Raw genomic sequence first — 20,027 nt, forward strand, 5'->3', positions numbered from 1 at the left:
TAGCAGCTTTATACCTTGTCACATGAGATAAATTTACTTCTTTTGAATATTTAACATTATTTTTATATACAAGGAAAAGTATGTGTTTCTACTCGGGTGCCGCTGGCCTAAATAATGCACGAATGAGCACACAAGAAATTTCTCCAACAGTCAACTCCACTATGACTATTGTCATAGTAAAACTCAACAATATATTTGTTACGTGTTTGACAAATAAACATTTTACAACCGATCTTCAGCTGTGTGTCGTCCGTGCCAGCAATAGATTACGAAACATTACAAGCCGCTTAACTATTCTAGACATACAAAATTATAAAATCTCCCTCTTTTTCCTTTTATGTCTATTGTAAATTCTAAAAATCTCCCTCTTTTTGAAGTAAATTCTCCCACTTGAATGCTGAAAAAATATCACATGTATTAGACAGGTGACAAAGTTGATGCAAGAAAGTTATTCTTCCCTGTAGTGACAAAGGGCACCGACTTATGCCGAGTACAGTGACCTTACCGAGATTAGGTAGATACATGTGCAATGGCGTAGTAAAAGACAACACAAGTTGGAACGTAGGCTTCAAAATCAATCCTGATGTGTCCGTATACTAGGGGTTACATGGGGCACAGAAGACTAAATAACAGCTTCATTTATACGACTTAATATTCTGGAAATTTCAGAGGTTAATTTTCATCAGTTTTTATATCCACACATTTATAGTACGCATGGGGACATGATCATGTAGCTTAATTATCCTGTGTCTCAAAGGGTGGGAAGACCCTTCTTCAGCTAAAACAACGTGATAAATCTATTCATCGAAATACACACTAACTTCCTCTATACATTCGGCTGAGGTAAAATTAAAGAAAAAATAACAAGATTGGTTGACAATACTATTTACTCAAATTTACAATGTAAGTTTAAAAACAACAATTGAAAGACATGCATTAAATAAATAACACATTTTGAACAAAAGAATTGTATATGTTTTCCTTTTTTTATTCCCCCCAAAACATTTGCAAGTAAACTGACATCTAATTTTAAATGTAAATATATAAATTGAAGACAAAGCTAGGTTTGAATCTTCTAACATTCCATATTTTCATTACAATTATTAATAGCTTGTACATTTATATATTGTTTATCAAAATATGAGTCACGTGATTTTGTCAAACTTTTTTCCCTTGCCCAAAAGATGAAAGTTAATGGTGGTCATGATGGTTATACTAAAGTTGAAGAAATCAAATAAACACACTACATGTAGCTTTTATTCAGTCAGCTGTTGTTATGTAGATAAATGATTTGAACGTTTGTTCTTTATTGTTATCCTACTTTAAACTATGCTCACATTTGTTACTTTAGGATATTGGTTATCCAAAATAATTGTCGTTTTTTGTACAATAAGAGTCACAAACTTTATGACCTTGTAAACTTGTATAACAAAATAGTCAAATCTGACAAGATTTTTACCATCTTAATAATAGATGATGCATATTATTACTCACAATGTAAGTCAACAAAATTTCATAAAAATCAATACTGCCTAAAACGTGTATCAATGTATGATTTGTTGCAATAATGTCCACATCATAAGTTTATGTAGACAACAAAGTTTTTTCATTTTACATTTTCATCTAAAATTAATGTTCATTTTCCCTAAACCTCATGTGCTTTTATACTCCATAAACATAAGGTGTCCCCTATATCTGATACTTTTACTCTAGTGTTCCTATATATAATCCCTTAAAAATTCTTTGTCCCAATAAAATTCTGTAAGTGTTGTCCCTTTATTTTCACCATGCTTGTTATGCATTTATTTCTCTTTCACACTATGTCCCTTCATTTTCTATAAATATCTGATGTCCTTAAAGCTTAATAAACATTTTTGTTCAGTTTTGTCATCTCTGTGGTAAATGTGGAGCAGACGTATTATAATAAATAATTTAAGTGAATGTCAAGGCCTAATATAGAGCTATCATCATTTCTTTTGTTGTAGAAGTCTCTCGTTCTCCTTCTGTACAATCTTAACAAGCTTCTCTTTGTACTTGTAGATATCACCTTCATATTTCGTGATCGTCTCATTTGCACATATCCAAATTTCTTCAGTAACCTGTTTAATGTTTCAATAAAAAATATTTAATTATAATTTGTGTTTATCTGGCGTTTTTTGACACAGCTTTCCTGGCTAGCTACCCAGTAATTACCAATTTTTGTTTTTCTGGGGTTTTTTTAATGCCAATTTTCATATATTTTTGGTCATATCTTGCCAGTTGATCCACCTAGCAAGGTTTCCTGGGTAACTAACCAGTTATTACCAATTTCTCAGAGGTAGAAGTTATGTATGGAATATGAAGTCCACAATTCATTAAACAGCTTAAACTAAAAAGTTGAATAAATGTATACTTTTTATTTTTAAAAGGGATGGGTTTGATTACCAATAGGAATATACCAATGTATTTAATACATACCTGTGATATAAGTCTGAAGTCGTGACTAACTAGAATCATTCCACCTTCAAAGTCATTGATAGCATCAGCTAGAGAATCTATAGTCTCTATATCAAGATGATTGGTAGGTTCGTCAAGAAGTAACAGATGTGGTGCTTGCCATGACAACCAGGCAAATATCACACGACATCGCTGACCATCAGATAAATTACGTAGAGGTACGACCTGTTCACATATAAGCATAAGAATATAAACATGATTTGTATCTGTTGGAAGACTGACTTACATTTTATGTTTTGTGACTGGGTTACCATATAAATATTGTCTTATTGACTGATTGCAGTAGAAGCTTGCTGCTAGTATACTACTTTAATATCCTTGGGCTCTTTCTCGAGTAATTAAATAATTATTGGCCTGATACAGTTAAACAGTTACAAGTTTGATGACTAAATAAAAAGTGCTGTACTGATGTCTGCATGTCCACTTTAGTGCTGTTTAATATTAGATACTAAAGATAGTAAATAAAAACATTAAGAAAGTTAATATCAGTATGAAATGTTTTTCAAGTTGATGTTATATCAAATATACTAGGTTTCAATGTATCAATTTGTCTTTATTTATTTGGAAATGAGCCATTACAATTTGGACTATATAAACCTGCAGACATCGAAAAGTGAAATACTTTTCAAGCATCAACATTGATCATATTAGCTAAATCTTGTCAACATCTCAAAAGTCTTTTTGTGATAAATAACATAATGAAATTTAAACCTACATTTTCAATAACAAAATTTAAGAATTCACAGGATTACCTACCAAATTACAAATTCAAATGTAAATTAATGTCACAAAGACATACTTTATAAAAGAGAAGGCCAACATGAGAAGAACAAACTGATTATAAATCTTTTTTTACAAATAATCATCAGTAACATTATTGTTGTACCTGTTGTTGTCCAGTCAACCCATAACGCCCAATGATTTTTCTCATTTCCTCTCGTTCCTTGATATCTGGAAACTGTTTCATCATCCATTCAAGAGCATTCATGTCCATGTCTAATATCTCGTGTAAATGCTAAAATATAATATAATGACAATGAAGTATGATCTGTTTACTCTGACAGTGTAAATAATTATGTTTTAGCCTTGGACCTTCCTAGTTTCTTAACTGGACTTATTCCCTTTCCACTTTTGGAACTTAACATAATATATACATAATGGGAATATCTGGATAAAATTTTTGAAATTGATCAGCCAACAGTATTGATTCTGGTCAAACTGCTACATGAAAATAGTCTGACCAGACTCTATACTGTTGGCAAAAACTAATGAATCTCAGTTCCAGCAAGCTATATGTTCAGGTTCTATGCTAAATCATGAATAACATCAGCACATTTATCTGAAAAATTTATGTTTACTACGCAAACCTCCTTTTTTCCCTAAGTAAATACATTTGTCAACAGTTCTAATAGAATCATAGATATAAGGACAGTAGTGCTAATTTTAATGTATTCAATCAATTAGAAACAAATATGTACATACATCAATTTTAGAGAAAATTTAGATTTCAAATAAAAACTAACTACAACATATTGTTATGTTTTTGTTCAGGTAACAATAAAACCTGAACCAACAATACTACTCATTATATAAAAGTACCTGGTGATATCTGCCAATCTTTAAATGTGAATGTCTTCGTACCAATCCATCAGTTGGTATCAACTGTAAAATAACAAGGACAAAATTGTTTCTTATTTCATTAAAAACATACAAATTAAAAATCTCATGCAATTATTCCTTCTAATTTTCTTTTGTAAATGCCAGTATATACCTGTTTCTCACAACAGATTTATCATTTAACAAAATGAAATCATTGTCTTATTTTCTATCTAAGGGGAATGGTGGCAGGGCCCATAGAGAGCAGAAATTGTGTTGCAAGGAGGAAAAGTTATAAACAGTCAAATCTCCATATTTCATACAGTCAAATCAGTCCATATTTTATCAAACTGTGATATATTAGTAATACTATTATCATGATGGCCCATTCTGTCTCACTATTGTTATAATGTGAAAAAACTGCATCACAATATATTTATAAACTTTTTTAAACTTGTGTCCAAGCAGTCAGACAAGACTTTGCACTGCCTCATTTTGAACTGTTTGATATCATCCCTTGAAAAACAACTCAAAGTCCAAAGTTCAAACATGAGTTAGTCTATAAAACAAAATCAATATAGACAACATTTGCTTGTATTTGTAAAATAAATTCTTACATCGCCTACAATCAGCTTGAGTAGTGTTGATTTACCAGCTCCGTTTGGTCCTACTAGTGCAACTCTTGTATCTAAATCTACTCCAAAATCTAAATCCTTGTAAATGTAAGGCTGAAAAAAACAAAGCAATACAATTGTATACATTATATATCATTTGAAACATTACCCCTGAATAATTAGCTGTAAAGAAAATGAAAGATGTTCTTAGTCAATATACATGTATATAGATCTAACAGGGCCCTCAATTCACAAAGTTTGGTTGGAAATTCAATACCTTTCCCCTCTCCCTCAAAAAATATGTAGTTTTTCCCTATTTTTAAAGAATATTCCACTCCATCTTTTTTACATTTTTGCCTACCTATACTTGCCAAAAACATGATACACTTAAACAATATCCAGTTGAAATTTGCTTCCCCTCCTATAAGTACAAGTTCTGTTCTGCATCAATACACAGAGAGCCCTGGTATATAAAAGATCTATCAAAACTTTTCTAGGAACTAGATATTAATTATGTTTTGATGTTATATGTTGTGTTTACATTTCTTTTTTTGTTCTGTTCATAAAATAAAATATTTCACTCTCAAGGCTGAATCTATATAATAAAATCATAGCGTGTAGTGTGCTGGAATATTTTTTATATATCAAACATGTTTAAGTACATGTTGAAATAAAAGCGTTTCACAAACTTAGTTATAATTACTTTTCTTGTCAAGTTTTGTGAAATAAAAACAAAATTCCACCACTATCATGACTAGATATAAATAGTAAACTATCACAGTAAAATCAATACTCTAAATGTAAGCCTAAGTTACCCATAAAAGCTAATCAAGCAGGCCTTTTATTTCTTAGAAATCAAATCAATTCGTTACATATTCAACCTTACATTTCTGAGAAGAGAACTACTATGATTTCTTATAAGGAATCAATAGACTTTCACTTGAACACTTATACCATCCTCAATATCTTGGACACATTTCCATCTGCACAAATCCATTTAACAATTAAAGAGTTTATTTGTTTGATTGTGTTTTACGTCACGCCGACACAGTATAGGTCATATGGCCATGTTCCAGCTTTACTGGTGGAGGCAGAACTCGGGTGCCTTTCTGTGCATTATTTCAGGCACAAATGGGCACCTGAGTAGAACCACCGACATTCTGTAAGCTAGCTGGATAGCTTCCATACATGAAAGAATCCAAAGTCCCTCTCAGGATTCGAACCCACAGCAGTGAGAGGCAAGTAGTTTGAAGTTAACAACCTTAACCACTCGGCCACATATCGATTAAGGAGAATTTTTTCCAAATATGTACATAGCAAAAAAGCCAAAACTGCAGACACAATGTGTAGAATCTGTTGTCACCAACAGGGCAAAGAGTTTCAATACTTAGAAAAATTGAGCAAGGGCTTTAATTTCTAATAAGAAATCAATACATAACAATTAGATGCTTACAAGGAAACAAACAATTTAAACAACTCAAATGGAGCGATTGCTGCTGTTTAAATATATATTTTTCTTATTAACATCTAACTAACTTAGTCCTTGATCTACTTAGAATAGACTTTTGTGCTGTCTATCATTCAAAACAGACCCACTTTTGAAATGAATGTATGTTTAACATTAGACTGTCTAAAGTTTTCAAATTTAAGCCACTTCATTGGACAACAATGGACAACATGGGCTACAGTCTACATACATATATTTTAAATTATGAATGAGAATTATTATATATATGAGCCGCGTCATGACAAATCCAACATAGTGTGTTTGCGACCAGCATGGATCCAGACCAGCCTGCACATCCGACCTTTACAAATAGAGAAAATAATAGCAAACAGCATGAATCATGATCAGACTGCCCGGATGCGCAGGCTGGTCTGGATCCATGCTGATCGCAAACGCAGAAATCAAGGTATACTTACAGTTTGCTCATTATATCTGAAGCTGACATGCTGAACCATTATCACAGGAGGTGGGATATTTCCACAACTTGGGAAATAGAATGATAAAGTCTGAAATAAAACATTTCACCCTGTTTATTGTCACTTAAAAGATAAAACTTATAGTGTCCAAAATAAATGACCAATAAAGACTGACACAAGTGTACCCTTTGTAAGATTTTTTTTTTTTTTTTTGAAAACTTAACATCTTTGAAACATAATAATCTGTACATTTGTCTACCTATAATTCTAAAAATTTAAATAAAATGACACAACATAGGATAATTATATGTGACATATTAATTTGAAGAATGAAAGTTAACAAACCTTGTCTGACGTCACTTTCTCTGCTAGTCCTCCTTCTACCATCTTCTTCAAAGTTTTTTCTTTACTCTGAGCTTGTCGTGCCAACTTAGCACTACCGTGACCAAATCTTGCTATATAATTCTGAAAGAAGAACAAAATAAGTATTCTTGTTGCTCCTGTTGTAATTAAACATTTACAGCATTTTTCACTGAATATTTAGCATTCATTTGGAAATCATAGTTTTCCATCAAAAGTTTTATCAAGATTTGTTCAAAATTTGTTGATTTTTCGTAAATACAGAATACACATGTATTTCTATCCTTTCAATTTCAACTGTGACCTATGATGATGAGACTATGAGCTATATCTCACTTCTTGATGTGATATAATCTATATCACACTAAACAAGCATGTACAATAAAGGAGATCAGATATTTATGTGTATCGCTTCCTATTTTCGAGCATCATGCAAGCTACAATCTGCAAGCAGAGAGCGAGCACTAAACCTCGGCCTTTTTAGTCATCATTTCTCCTTTATCTCCCTACTCAGACTACTGTTTGAAAATCATTTGCTTACATTGGTTTGGAAAGACACCTAAGCCTCTTGATTTTGAGAAGAAATATCACTAAAATTGCTAATTTGGAAGTTAAAAAGATAGTGTAAGTTCAGATTTTTGGGTAAACTGTATGATTTCAAATAAAATTTCCATTGGGAAGATGCCTTTTATATGCCTCTGTTTTATAAGGTGAAAAAATCACTGAGGTTGGCCTCAGGCATGTTGTGCTCCGATAACCAGGGACTACCATGTAACCAATGAAATATAAGCTTTCCTAAAATATGCAATCAATAACTTTTAATTAAAATCAAAATCATGTCAGTTTATATAAAATCAGTGGTGTAGGGCTTAATTTCATACACTTAACATTCAAAATTACCATAAAATTATTAAACTAACAGAAAGCACCATTTTTGTCTATATCAACATTTAAAACAGTATAATACAGCAAGGCAAGGGAGACATAAAGTTTACTAGAATTAACAGATCGTATAAGGTTTCAGATTGAAAACTATAAAACAGCTATCATAAGGCGAAACTTCAATCTGTAAACAGAGAGTCTCAAGCCTTGGCCTTTTCTTAGTTGCTCATCATTTAACCTTGTTGAGTATTTTGAAATGAGCATTTGCTATGTACTGTGTCATCAACATAACATAATGTTTAATGTTAAATGAAATTCACTGCACAATTTATTTAATGGACTGCCTTGCTTTGAATATGAAATTGTTCAATCTTATTTAAACGGTTTTAAATATCAAAGTGTTAAAAACTGCCTTGGAAGTAAACAGTATAAAGTATGGTATGGACTCTATACTAGTAGCATAATAGTTAATAAAGCATAATGCTTAAATTTTAAACTTGTATATAATCACATGTATTAAAAAGTCGAAAAAGGGGCATAATTCTGTCAAAATGCTTGACAGAGTTACTTCCTCCTATCTACAGGTTTGAGTACTGATGGTGAACAAGTGGGCAAAGTTTTAAAGCCATATTTCAGTGGACTTTGAAAATATTTGAGGTGTTACAAAAACATAAGTGGTTTTGCCAACACTCAGGTGACTAGGATAGCACTACTTATTCTTATAGAATATCCAAGCTAAAAATTGAGCTAACTGTGTTATATGTACAGGTATAAAACACGGTGACATACCTTCATATGAGCAATCTGATCCTGTTCCCAGCGGTACTGCTTCATTTGATTCTCCTCTAACTCAAACCTGGTCTGTATATAACTGTCAAAGTTACCCTGTAAAATAATTACAAGTTATCTAGTAAAATAAATATTTGTTAAGTTAAATTGACAGGATCTAGCAACTCATATAAATCATTTCTAGGGCTGGTTCCTAGAACTTGTGATCATATGAGGAATTATGGGTAAAACTTGTGTTTGACTTGAACCCGAGTCCCTGGTTAGAGACCCAGGCATGATAACTAATCCTTAACAAGAAGACACCTAAGTAAACCACAAACCTTCTGTAAGTTAGCTGGATATCTTTACTGCATGAATTAATCCAAAGTCACTGACAGATAAAAACCCATTGTATTACAAGAATAAATAAATGAGAACTTACACCAAATATTTTTATTTTCTGTTTGTTCATATGTATGATATTTGTACAGACACCATTGAGGAAATCCTGGGAATGTGATATCACCACCAATATCCTCTTGTAGCTGCAAAGAGAATTATATTTTATTACCTGATACCTTATATAAATGTAATTTGGTATTTTTATCTGTTTTCTGATATCCTAAAAACGTCAACGTTCGCGAACTGTTGACCGGTCAATAGTTTCGACTGTTTCCCTTGCGTGCTCTGATGTCATTGACGTCATAGAGGATTCCCACTTGAAGCGTCCATCGATCTTGATCATAAATCAGACGTGATGTGACATAGTAAAAATATTAAGTTTGATTATTAACATATTTGCAAAATTATTTACTTGTTCCTTTTTTCTTCTGCAAGTACTGTTAAAACACTAATTGATCAGGTGTCGGGGATAGTGTTTTGAACTGTTAGTCTCGGCCTACGGCCTCGGGCAACAGTTCAAAACACTACCCCCTCCACCTCGGGCAAACAGTATGACGGTTCCCAAATCACATATGAAATAACTGTATACTATAACATTGTATGTGTCTATATAATAATATTAAGTCTGTCCTAGCAGACGGTCATTGCTGGAATCATAATATGAACAGACTGAGTCATGCTGTTTTTCTATCACAGTAGATCTATTTGTTATTCAAAGTTATACTCATCAGGTTTCACACTGAGTAAGCATGTGAATAGTTTTTTTTACAGTTTAACAGAAAATCAAATTATCATGAGTGTGTTAACAAAATTCATACAAACTTGAATATCTCTTTTATTGCATTTTTCCTGTCACCACAAATCATGATGCAACACTATAAATAATCCAATTATGCTAAAAATAGTGCTGTGGTGACATAGAAACACCTCAATACTCTAACTGTATAACATTTAGAGGAAAATTCTTACTTCTTTAGTTCCTCTTCTAACCATACACAGGCGTTAAGATCTAGATGGTTGGTTGGTTCATCTAACAACAGTAGAGCAGGCTTCATAAACAAAGCCCTAGCTAAAGCTATCCTCATACGCCATCCTCCGGAAAAATGTTTGACTGCTGTGTGCTGCATCTTAACAGTAAATCCAAGACCAGTGAGAATAAAAGCAGCTTTTTGTTCTGCCTTGTCGGCATCAAGTTCTTCTAAATGCTCATAAACATCCATCAAACGTTCGTGAGATTCTGGAATAGGTTCAACAAATTATCATAATTTATCCCCACTGGTCTGTAACGGACAAGAATAGGTTCAACAAATTTTACTGTCTTAACTTGTTGTAATTGGTCTCTTAATAACCAGAAATATTTCTCTTTTGGTGTTATAGACAAGCATCTGCTTTTATCACATACATCAAGATGTTTAGTAGTCTTTAAGATCTTTACTACTACAAACCATGTAATAATATCTGATATTATATTTGAACAAAATGTGTGTCTTTCCTTGGTACTGATAATTATCTACTATACCTTTTGAACACACATGTATTGACTGTTGATATCTGTATCAGCACATATTACAGGTATCATAGTGTATTATTACCCCTCACTTTTTTTGTAATGTTAATTTCCCATAGCCCATTATAGGCCTCTGGGAGTTATTCTTACTGTTAATGCAGGTGTACCACGTGACTAAGAATTTTGAACGGTTACATAGGTAACAATACTTTCTAACAGTATAAAATCTGATCACGTGGTCTATTTTCTGAATTAAATGAGATAAAATAGCCACCATTTTTTTCTCGATTCTTTCTTATTTTCGACTTCACCACTATAGGACATCAACAGAGTAACTATGACACCCTCAAAGTTAGTTGTTTGCACCCTGAAGTGCTTTTCGCTTATAAAATATCTTTTTGTTGAATAGTCAAAAAGTGAACATCTGTTTCCAACAGACATAATTGCAATGTGAATAAGTATGAGTCAAACTGGAACATGCGCAACAAAGGATTATTTAACAATTTTAATCAGTGAAACGTTACAGATATGGTGGACAGACATAGGATATCATTGTTTTTTTGTCAAAAACCATGCGAAGAATATTCTGGATACAGAAGGATCAGATTTCACAGATCATAACTGTATAAATGGGTTAGTGTTTTGTTTTCTAAATAAAACCTAGCTTACTGTATGTTTATGACTAGTAGATATCATCACTTGCTTTAAGAATAAAAGAAAACGTCTCAAGTAGGCCTAAATACATTTAAAACGTAAAAGGTAAGGACAGTTTAGTTATTGTTGCTCTTGGTTTATTTTTGTTACAATAAGATTTAGTTGACAATTTCAGATAATCAGAGTATGTTTGTTCAGGGTAATAAAATAAATAACATATGGGTTTGTGAGTTACAGTAAAAATATCATCCCTCGTAAAAATACTGTTATTTTCCTCGGGATGATTATTTTACTGTTACCCACAAACCCATGTGTTATTTATGAATTATTTTTGTGGTGTATCATTTCATGACACACAGCATGTTTACCATGGTTTTACCAAGAAAACAGTAATTTTATTTCTGTTATAAACCAAAGGGGTTCTTTGATAAAGTTTGGGAACATGGCTCATACCCTTAAGGTGAAATTTTAGTGTTTTACACAAAATTTTGAACTTTACACATTGTTTTTATGAAATTTCAAAATCGAAGAAAATAAATGTTTCAAAACAGTATAGAATCTGGTGAAACAACATGTATATATCATCAAGTCAGTTACCATTATCATCTTTAGTGGCAAGTACTTCAGCCTCTCTCTCTAATCGTATTCTAAGTTCATCCACTTCCATTACACATTCCATAGCAGTTTTATCACTAGGTGGCATTTCTCGACGTAACAAAAACGTATCTATATGATCTGGTATAGGTAATTCTTTCTGTGCTAACGCTGCTAACAACGTAGACTTCCCTGAAAATAATATATGCCAATAGTGTTTTATGTCCAACTTTTAATACCATAACTTTTACTTGAATTGTTGATCGACCAACCATGAACAGGCCCAATAAAACAGAACCTGCAACATTTTCAGTTTTGTCATTTTTGTATCCTATAGAAATTGTGTTTTTCTCAATTGTTATGGTAGTTTGGACAACTATTATCATAACTATAGGACAGGTGCGACCTCTGACAACTGCATCAAGAAATTAATTCTTTAGCTCAGTGATCTGTAGGTTTGTCATTTTAGTTTGTAAGTAGTTTTGGTGTGAGGTCATGTGTTTGCCAGGATATTTTCTGTACATTTGTATCTTTCTGTTACAATGTTTTATGATTATTTTATTGAAAATTTATCCTCAACAGGTATATAGCTCAAAATTTACTTACCGCAACCATTGAGACCAATTAATCCATATCGTCTCCCACAATTTAACTCTAGTCTACTATCTACTAAAAGCTCCGCACCATGGAAACGTATAGTTATGCTATCAAGATGAAGGTCACGACTGTCATAGTGTGAGGCTAAAACACCTGCTACTGACCTAAACTTGGCAGCTAGTTGAAGTTCATCCAACTGTTCTGTTATACCATTAACATCTAAATATAAAATATTCAACATTAATGTACCTGCATCATTGCGAAAGTGATATAAAATATACATGTATTTCATCTAAAGTTAGTATGTCATTGACTAAGTGAATTAGATAATGTGCATGTAACAATGCTTTTCCATCATGTTTTACTATTATCATCTTTCCATGTTACAATGTCGAGAGAAAAAATAGCTGTACTTATTTAAGATCACTTATGTAAGTTCCTGATAGGAGAGTGGAAAACAGGATGATTAAGAAAAATCTACACTATCAAAGTGAATCTAGGCATTCAAATGGAAAATTATCCAGCTGAATTTCTTAAATGGACTTGTCCAGCTTTTATCTTTAGAACTGTCCATATTCAGTTTTGGGGATTATGTAGTCACAGTAGATGAAAATTTGAAGTTAGTCAACCAACAGTATAGAGTCTGGGTCAAACTTCACAGATGTGCAGGTTGACCTGGCTCTACATAAGACTTAAGTGGCAAAAGCAAATCAGTTCAGGTTCAACTTCCAGTAAGATAAGGGTTAAGGCAATTTATCTATATCTGCAAAAGAAATTTAATATCCTCAGATGGCCCACTGCAAGTCTTCAACTGATTACCATGGTAACCAATCTGTTACATTTATAGACCACATGTCTAGTAATGTAATAAGCAGTCCTTATCATCACCGGATATTTTGTAAATTTTTCAATATTAAAGTGATTTCTACCTTAAAATTTCAATCCATAAATTATAATCAAATTAACAGTTATTAAGATTTAGTCTTAAATAAATCCAACTGAAATTGAACAGTAATGAATTATCAATTAAAAACTTTTATATAAAGGGACAGGTTAATGTGTTTGCTTTAAACAGGAGGGTTAAATGAACAGCCTGGTGGACGCAAAGTCAGTGATTTTTCTCACTTAATTGGGAAGAGGCCTTAGCCTCTTGATTTTGGGAAAAAATATCCCTAAAACTGCTGATTTGGGAAGTAAAAAAGCTGGTTTAAGTTCAGATTTTTGGGAAAACTGCATGATTTTAAAGAAAATTTCTATTGGGAAGAGGCCTTTTTTCGGAGTCTGTTATATAAGTAGGAAAGTCACTGAAAGTTTAGTATATACCCATGAAACCCCTGCAGACTAAGATCCGGTATTACAGCTACATGCCTCCAGATGAGCCGAAATATGTTAAAAATCAAATTTGAGAAACATGTACAAAGATTTAAGGAAAGGTAATAAGATTTGCTGATTAGAGATTCAAGTCATAATTCATGTTATGTGGGGTTTATTACCGTTTATGACTGATTTTTTCAGTATTTACAACTATATTTCTACTGCGTTACGAACACATTGATATTTTGACCTATTTTGGTAGTTTACGTACATTCATGGCCAAAACACCAACTTTGGGGAAGGGGCCTCAGCCTTTTTCTTGGGGGAAAAAATGCGAGATTATGGCATACTATGGGTAAAGGGGTCTCAAATTTAACACAAACTTTTAACAAGTTCTTCAAAATAGACAAGCAAAAAGCACTGGGAAATACAAATAAGGCGGTAAAAGACCTTAATTCAACACCATCATTTAATTTTTTTCTAAATTCTATGGGAAATTTTGAGGACCAAACTGGGGAAAAAAATAGGCTAGTTTGGTTGGGGAAGCAGCCTATATTCGGCCTCTACAAAGATAGGTTTTAGGCCCTGACATTACAAGTGTTATTGATAAAGTGTAAATTGCTTCCTTTTGTTATTTCACAATAATATACTTATAAACAGATTTTTAAAATTTTCCATAAAAATAAGCATGAATTTGGAGGCGTGCTGTTTTAAAGGTTATATTTTTTTATTTTGAATTTTTTACCAAAATGATCAATGGTCTTATCCTTATTAGAAGGACAAGATCTAAGATAATTAGTAAGTTTGGGTTAAACTGACAATATTCACAGATGATATTATTATTTTATAAGATAACTTACCATCCGTAGCACCATTGCTTACACCATTCTGTTCTTTGCCATTTGTTTCTGCATCCCCATTAGCTACATCTTCAGTTGGTTGCTGTTTTTTGCCACGCTTTGCTGCTTCTTTTTTCTTCTGTTCTCGCTTTTTCTTGGCATCTGAAGGCATCTTAACTTTTAAACCTGACTGAAGGGAGAGAAACACAAAGACTGTAATTTTAATTAACATGGTTTATGTATCAGATTCAGAGATGAAAGGGTACTAGTCTACAAACAGGTTTGTTGCAAACTATATAATAATTAACACAAACATAAACTGTAGATTAGCAATATTTTCAAGTAAAACACCTGGGATAAAAAGAACAAATCAGAAATCTTTAAACAACAGTTTTTTTTGTAAAAAAGGTATCATTCTTTTTATTAGAAATCAAGCAAACCAAACTACTGGTTGGAGATATAACTCTGACACTTGATAAACACAATTGTTAACTTTACACTATGTTTTTGAACAAACAAGCACATGGTCACCTACTAATGTAGGTTCAGGACAAAATGAAATGGTTTTTTTTCAATGTGGTAAACTTTTCAATGTTTTTCAAATAAACCTAACTTTTTCGTATACACAAAGAACGCCTAAAAATGTTCTTTTCACAGAATTACAAAAAGGTAGTTAGAATTGTATTGACCACAGGCCACAGACTAGGGAAAGATTTTTGAAAAATTGCTTAAAAATCAACAAAAAATAGATAAAATATAAGTTCTAAAACAGATTAATGCTGATTTTCCAGTCATTTTTTACTTAAAAACAAGTGTCAACTTTATCTACGACTAATGTTGTGGGGTAAAGAGACCATGTTTTGTATGGGCAGCACGAAATACCCAAATATTGCCTAAATATACCAAAATATTGCCTAAATATACCCAAATATTGCCCATTTATACTAAAAATAAATGTTTTATACTAAAAAAGTGCTGTTTTAATCATGAATACAATATACACTTTCACTAAGATATAATCATTTGTACCCAAATATACATTTTCTTATTATTGTGTTTTGAACCAAAATACAGTATATGTACTTTATTAAAGCTATTTTTTTAATAACATGGACATTCTTCTTCTGTATGATATGAAATTTCAACAAAATTACACCTTAAAATGTAAGTGTAGACAACAAATATCATATCTTGAATTAAATTTGCAAGTACAAAGTATAAAGAACCTATATTGTAGATAAGCAAATGTCACGTACAACTTTATTTTCTTGCAACATCTTAACTGCCCATTTCAACGGAATGAATTAAAGTTATAGCAGGCTAAGTCATATTATTTTATAAATATTTATTTATTTCTCATTATTATCTATATTTTATACAAACAAAAATAAATATTGCTATATTTGGGTATATTTGGGTATTTCGTGCCGCCGGTTTTGTATACCTCATTCAGGTCCTCAAAAAAGTACCAGTAAGAGTTTCAATTTTTTCATACATTATTTTTGTGGTGTTATGTAAAGTCTTTGAATTGAACTTTGTTTAGGTGGTACAGTATTTAAAATATACAGGAAGATAATTTAGATATTGTAAAAAATATGTGATTTAGTGTATTTAATTTTATTTGGGTGTGAATATGATTATTTAAATTTTTACAACCTGTTAACAATCATATGTTTAAATGTTTGATTCAATTACACAATTATAACATCATATACTTGTCTTAAATAAAAAATCATAACAACTGTAGTCAATCCCTCCTACATTACTGATTAGTCAGACATGTTTCCGTGATTTAATGAAGAAGAAAAAATGTTAATTTACATAATCATATGACATCAATTTACTACATTTTCAAATCTCACAATGATAATCCAAAACAGAAATGAATGTTTGTAATATAAACTAAACAAGTTTCACACATTAGATCTACAATCAATAATTTTTTTTTCATGACGAAAACCGCCGTTTCTATCCTCTTTTGTCACGTCTGGAGTGCGTGTGAGTAAAACAAAATACGGAGATTGAGAAATATGTCAATAAAACAAGATCAATAAATGCCAAGAATCTGTTCCATATAAATCATTTATTGCGTCTATAACAATGTAATAACATATTTACCTCTGATCTTTAAATAATTTAGAGTTTAATTGTCAGGATGTCAGCGGGAACATGTGTCTTTCTAAAAATAAATTTTCCTCCGGAAGTTGCGAAAGAAATTCTTTTTCTGGTTCCCTGTAAAATTTCCTGCATATACTCGATTACTAATAGAATGTAAACATTTAATCGAGCTGAAATTTTTTTTGGAAAAACATTTAAACAAACCGTTTAAACGTTTAAAATTTTGGATGACCAATTTATTTGAAGAAACGACACATAATAAATGAATTACGGACATTTCGGACCACGGACGTTTCGGACCAGACATTTCGGACCAGATTTTTGGGTCATTTCGGACCAGATTTTGGGACATATCGGACCATACGATGGTCATTTCGGACCATGATGGGGACACTTCGGACCAGAACATATATTCCTTTTTATATATAATTATTTGTTATTTCAGGATGTATTTACAATATTTGACATTTTTTTAAATTTTATGATATTCAAAATGCATGCAGTAAAGACCTGTCCGACGCGATTTTAACATTTTCTGATAAGCTTATATTACCATTGTTTTGACTATCCATGTAAAATATTTCTATCGTAATTCATTTATGTATTTCTATACGCTGACAATTTTTTAATATTAAAAAAAATAATTAAAACAATAATAGAATACCTTTAGATCTATATTGGTAAGCGTAGGATATACGCTGAATATACATATTTAAAGTCAACTTTATCCAAATTAAATCGTGGTCAATAATTATCTAAGTGTATACATTCAATGGTATGTATGTGTTTGTCAATAATGTATTTGTTTTATAAGAATATGTTGTAAATAATCTATTTCGCCATGTCTTTTTGTATATATTTTAAAATAAATTGTTTGCAAACGTGTGTCATTAAAACATTGCTTGTTTGTTTTTTAATTTTCTTCATTTATAGTGCAAAATATATAAAATCTAAATCGGGATAGGTGTAAAATCGTTCCATTGTGTCAATTATATATATAAAGAATTATCCTATTACCATATTAAAACTGTAATATTAATAATCGGTCGGATTCAAGCATAGGTTCCCTTGGGATTGCTTGTTTACAAACGTTATGCAGAAGAGAATATGTTCCGTTCACTACTTTGATACTTTTTCTGGATTCTTTATCAAAACTATCCTATTTTTCACTTGCAACTGTCATCTTTAACATGTTAACATTTGACGAAATTGTGATTCTCTTGTCCAGAAAAAAAAGATAAGACTCTGGCACATCTGTATAAAATTAACAGTCTATAATTCTAAAATATTTGGATTGGCTTAAAAGAATCTGAGTATCCCTTATCCATGGGGCTTTCTAGGAGACCCTTATCCATAGCGTTGCAGAAACACTGATTTTTAGATTGTCAAGTCTCTTGTATAGGCACTGCCTTAAATGGACATCAAGATTAGATCTCTTCTAAATTCTCCACACTCCGCTTAGCTAGTTGAGTACCAAAACTAAACAACCAGATTGGTCTGGTAACTTACCTTATTATTTCAGTGTAAACAGTTTGACCCTGATTTTACAGACTGTTTTTTTCTTTTTCTCAGACTGTCAAAGTGTTACGGGAAAAGACTTTGCCCATTCAAAAAATATCTTGATCTCAGTCCTTTCAAAAGTCTAATAAGACTTGGACAGAGTTGGACTTATAATCGATCTGGTTAACTAGCAATGAATGGACAGACTGAAAAGGAAAACACTTTGCTCATTTTACCCGCGTTCCTTGGCGGGGTCATGGTTGCTGACTGGTGCAATTCAGTTTAAACATAGACTTATAATATTTAAACATACTGTATAATACTTATTCAGGATAGATCATGAGGCAACTGCACACCAGCACCGCAGTCATACAAGGGGGGCAGACTAACCCAGTCATCATTAGGCATTTTCAATTTTGGGCTTTCTTTATGGAACCCATTTCTCTCTTATCAATTCACAAATAAATACAGACACTTAACAACAAGACATTATATTCATGCATAGCAATGCAAATTTAAAGTTACCTTTTCTCCAAAAATAATTTTGTAGCATGTTGATAGGTATCTGCTTGGTTATTTATAATAATGATATCCCCACTAGAAATTCAGGGAATTTTATTAAGCAATATCTTAGTCAAATAAATCTGTTTTCCACAATCTTCTCTCTATAACAGCACCAACTTTATTTTATTAATTTATACAGAGCATTTTGTTTCTAAAATCTGTGACTAGATTTAACAGGAATTTAAAAGGGGTATGACTCATTGAATGTTCACAAAATATTTATTTGATGGTAGAAAACATTTATCCTAAGTCAAGTCCATTCCCATCTGACTTGGGTACCATCAAATATGTACCCCTTTGGTAACAAGTATTTAAATGTTTTGAATGGATTTGTTTGTTTCATGGATTGTATGTCTCACTGGCACTGTAAAGGTCATTTGGTGACTTTCCAGCTTCACTGGTGAAGGAAGACCTCAAGAGCCCCGGCTTTGTGAATTATTTTAGGCACAAGCCGGGAACCTGAGTAGAACCACAAACATTCCATCAGCTGACTTTTAAATGGAGCATAATTATGTACTTGAAATGGCAAATTTTCTTCAGAAGATTTTTGAAATTTATGCCTTTTTATTGGTGCCAGCCCATACGGAGAATTGGAGACATATAAATTTACATTCTGCATCTTCGATAGAATACTGCTGCATTAAATAGTAAAGTGCAAGCAGTTTCAATTTGCCTTTTTGATGCCACTGAAGGTATCTCCATGTTGAAATTTAAATTAAAACACCAGGCCTGGCTCTTTACTGGTGGTGGCAAAGGCAACTTACAGTTCTAGCAGTGGCCTGGCTTTATCCAAGTCAAAAGTATTGAATTATTCATGTAAGCACAACATATAAACTGTACAGAGCGGCATTGCTGAAATACGGTACTGTTGATACATCAATATTATACGGACATTAGTTTGAGGACTCTGTGGTTAAGAACTCTCAAGCATTTTTTTGAGGATCAGCAATATGACAAAATGATGATCGAGCCTACAACTTTCTGTATATTATAATGCAAATATGAGTTGCCAACTTGCCACTTAAATAGACCAAGTGGTCATTTTTTTCTTCTTTTTTTCTTTCTTTCATTGTACAGAGCCATGGCCCTATTTTCTTTACTTCCATGATTTTTCTTTGTTTACTGTCAGATGGCCCCGTCCCCCTAATTTAGTTAAAACATTGAAGTTGACACTACAAAAATTTGCATGTGTCAAAATAGGAAACAAATTGGTGATTTTTATCTTATCCCAATGTATATTTGGAATGATCCTTAAAACGGCAGCCAGGGGAAATAATAATTGCTGTGTGTAAAGCATCT

At 32.1% G+C, this 20,027-nt stretch overlaps 1 protein-coding gene across 1 annotated transcript; it reads right to left on the reverse strand.

The window, feature by feature from the left end:
- Positions 1 to 869: 869 nt before the first annotated feature.
- Positions 870 to 16,810, reverse strand: LOC132735991 (ATP-binding cassette sub-family F member 2-like). Its single transcript, XM_060723039.1, has 14 exons — positions 16,665 to 16,810; positions 14,568 to 14,736; positions 12,403 to 12,612; positions 11,800 to 11,988; positions 10,011 to 10,278; positions 9,082 to 9,184; positions 8,661 to 8,756; positions 6,975 to 7,094; positions 6,630 to 6,719; positions 4,710 to 4,820; positions 4,096 to 4,158; positions 3,383 to 3,511; positions 2,458 to 2,661; positions 870 to 2,099 (listed from the first exon to the last, which is right to left on the reverse strand). Exons 2-14 carry the CDS (start codon positions 14,716 to 14,718, stop codon positions 1,968 to 1,970), a joined length of 1,866 nt encoding a protein of 621 aa, XP_060579022.1. The 5' UTR covers positions 14,719 to 14,736; positions 16,665 to 16,810; the 3' UTR covers positions 870 to 1,967.
- Between the last annotated feature and the right edge of the window lie 3,217 nt (positions 16,811 to 20,027).

This window comes from Ruditapes philippinarum, unplaced genomic scaffold (assembly GCF_026571515.1).
Source record: "Ruditapes philippinarum isolate M1 unplaced genomic scaffold, ASM2657151v2 ctg854_1_1_1_1, whole genome shotgun sequence".
In the NCBI taxonomy this organism is placed as follows: domain Eukaryota; kingdom Metazoa; phylum Mollusca; class Bivalvia; order Venerida; family Veneridae; genus Ruditapes; species Ruditapes philippinarum.

Bases quoted from the DNA above. Each gene is read 5' to 3' on its own strand.
- LOC132735991 (XM_060723039.1), bottom strand. From the start codon at position 14,718: ATGCCTTCAGATGCCAAGAAAAAGCGAGAACAGAAGAAAAAAGAAGCA. The intron at 11,989-12,402 runs GTAAGTAAATTT...TATTATTTTCAG, and splicing joins AATTGGTCTCAATGGTTGCG to GGAAGTCTACGTTGTTAGCA. The intron at 2,662-3,382 runs GTACAACAATAA...ATATGTGAACAG, and splicing joins GGTTGACTGGACAACAACAG to GTCGTACCTCTACGTAATTT.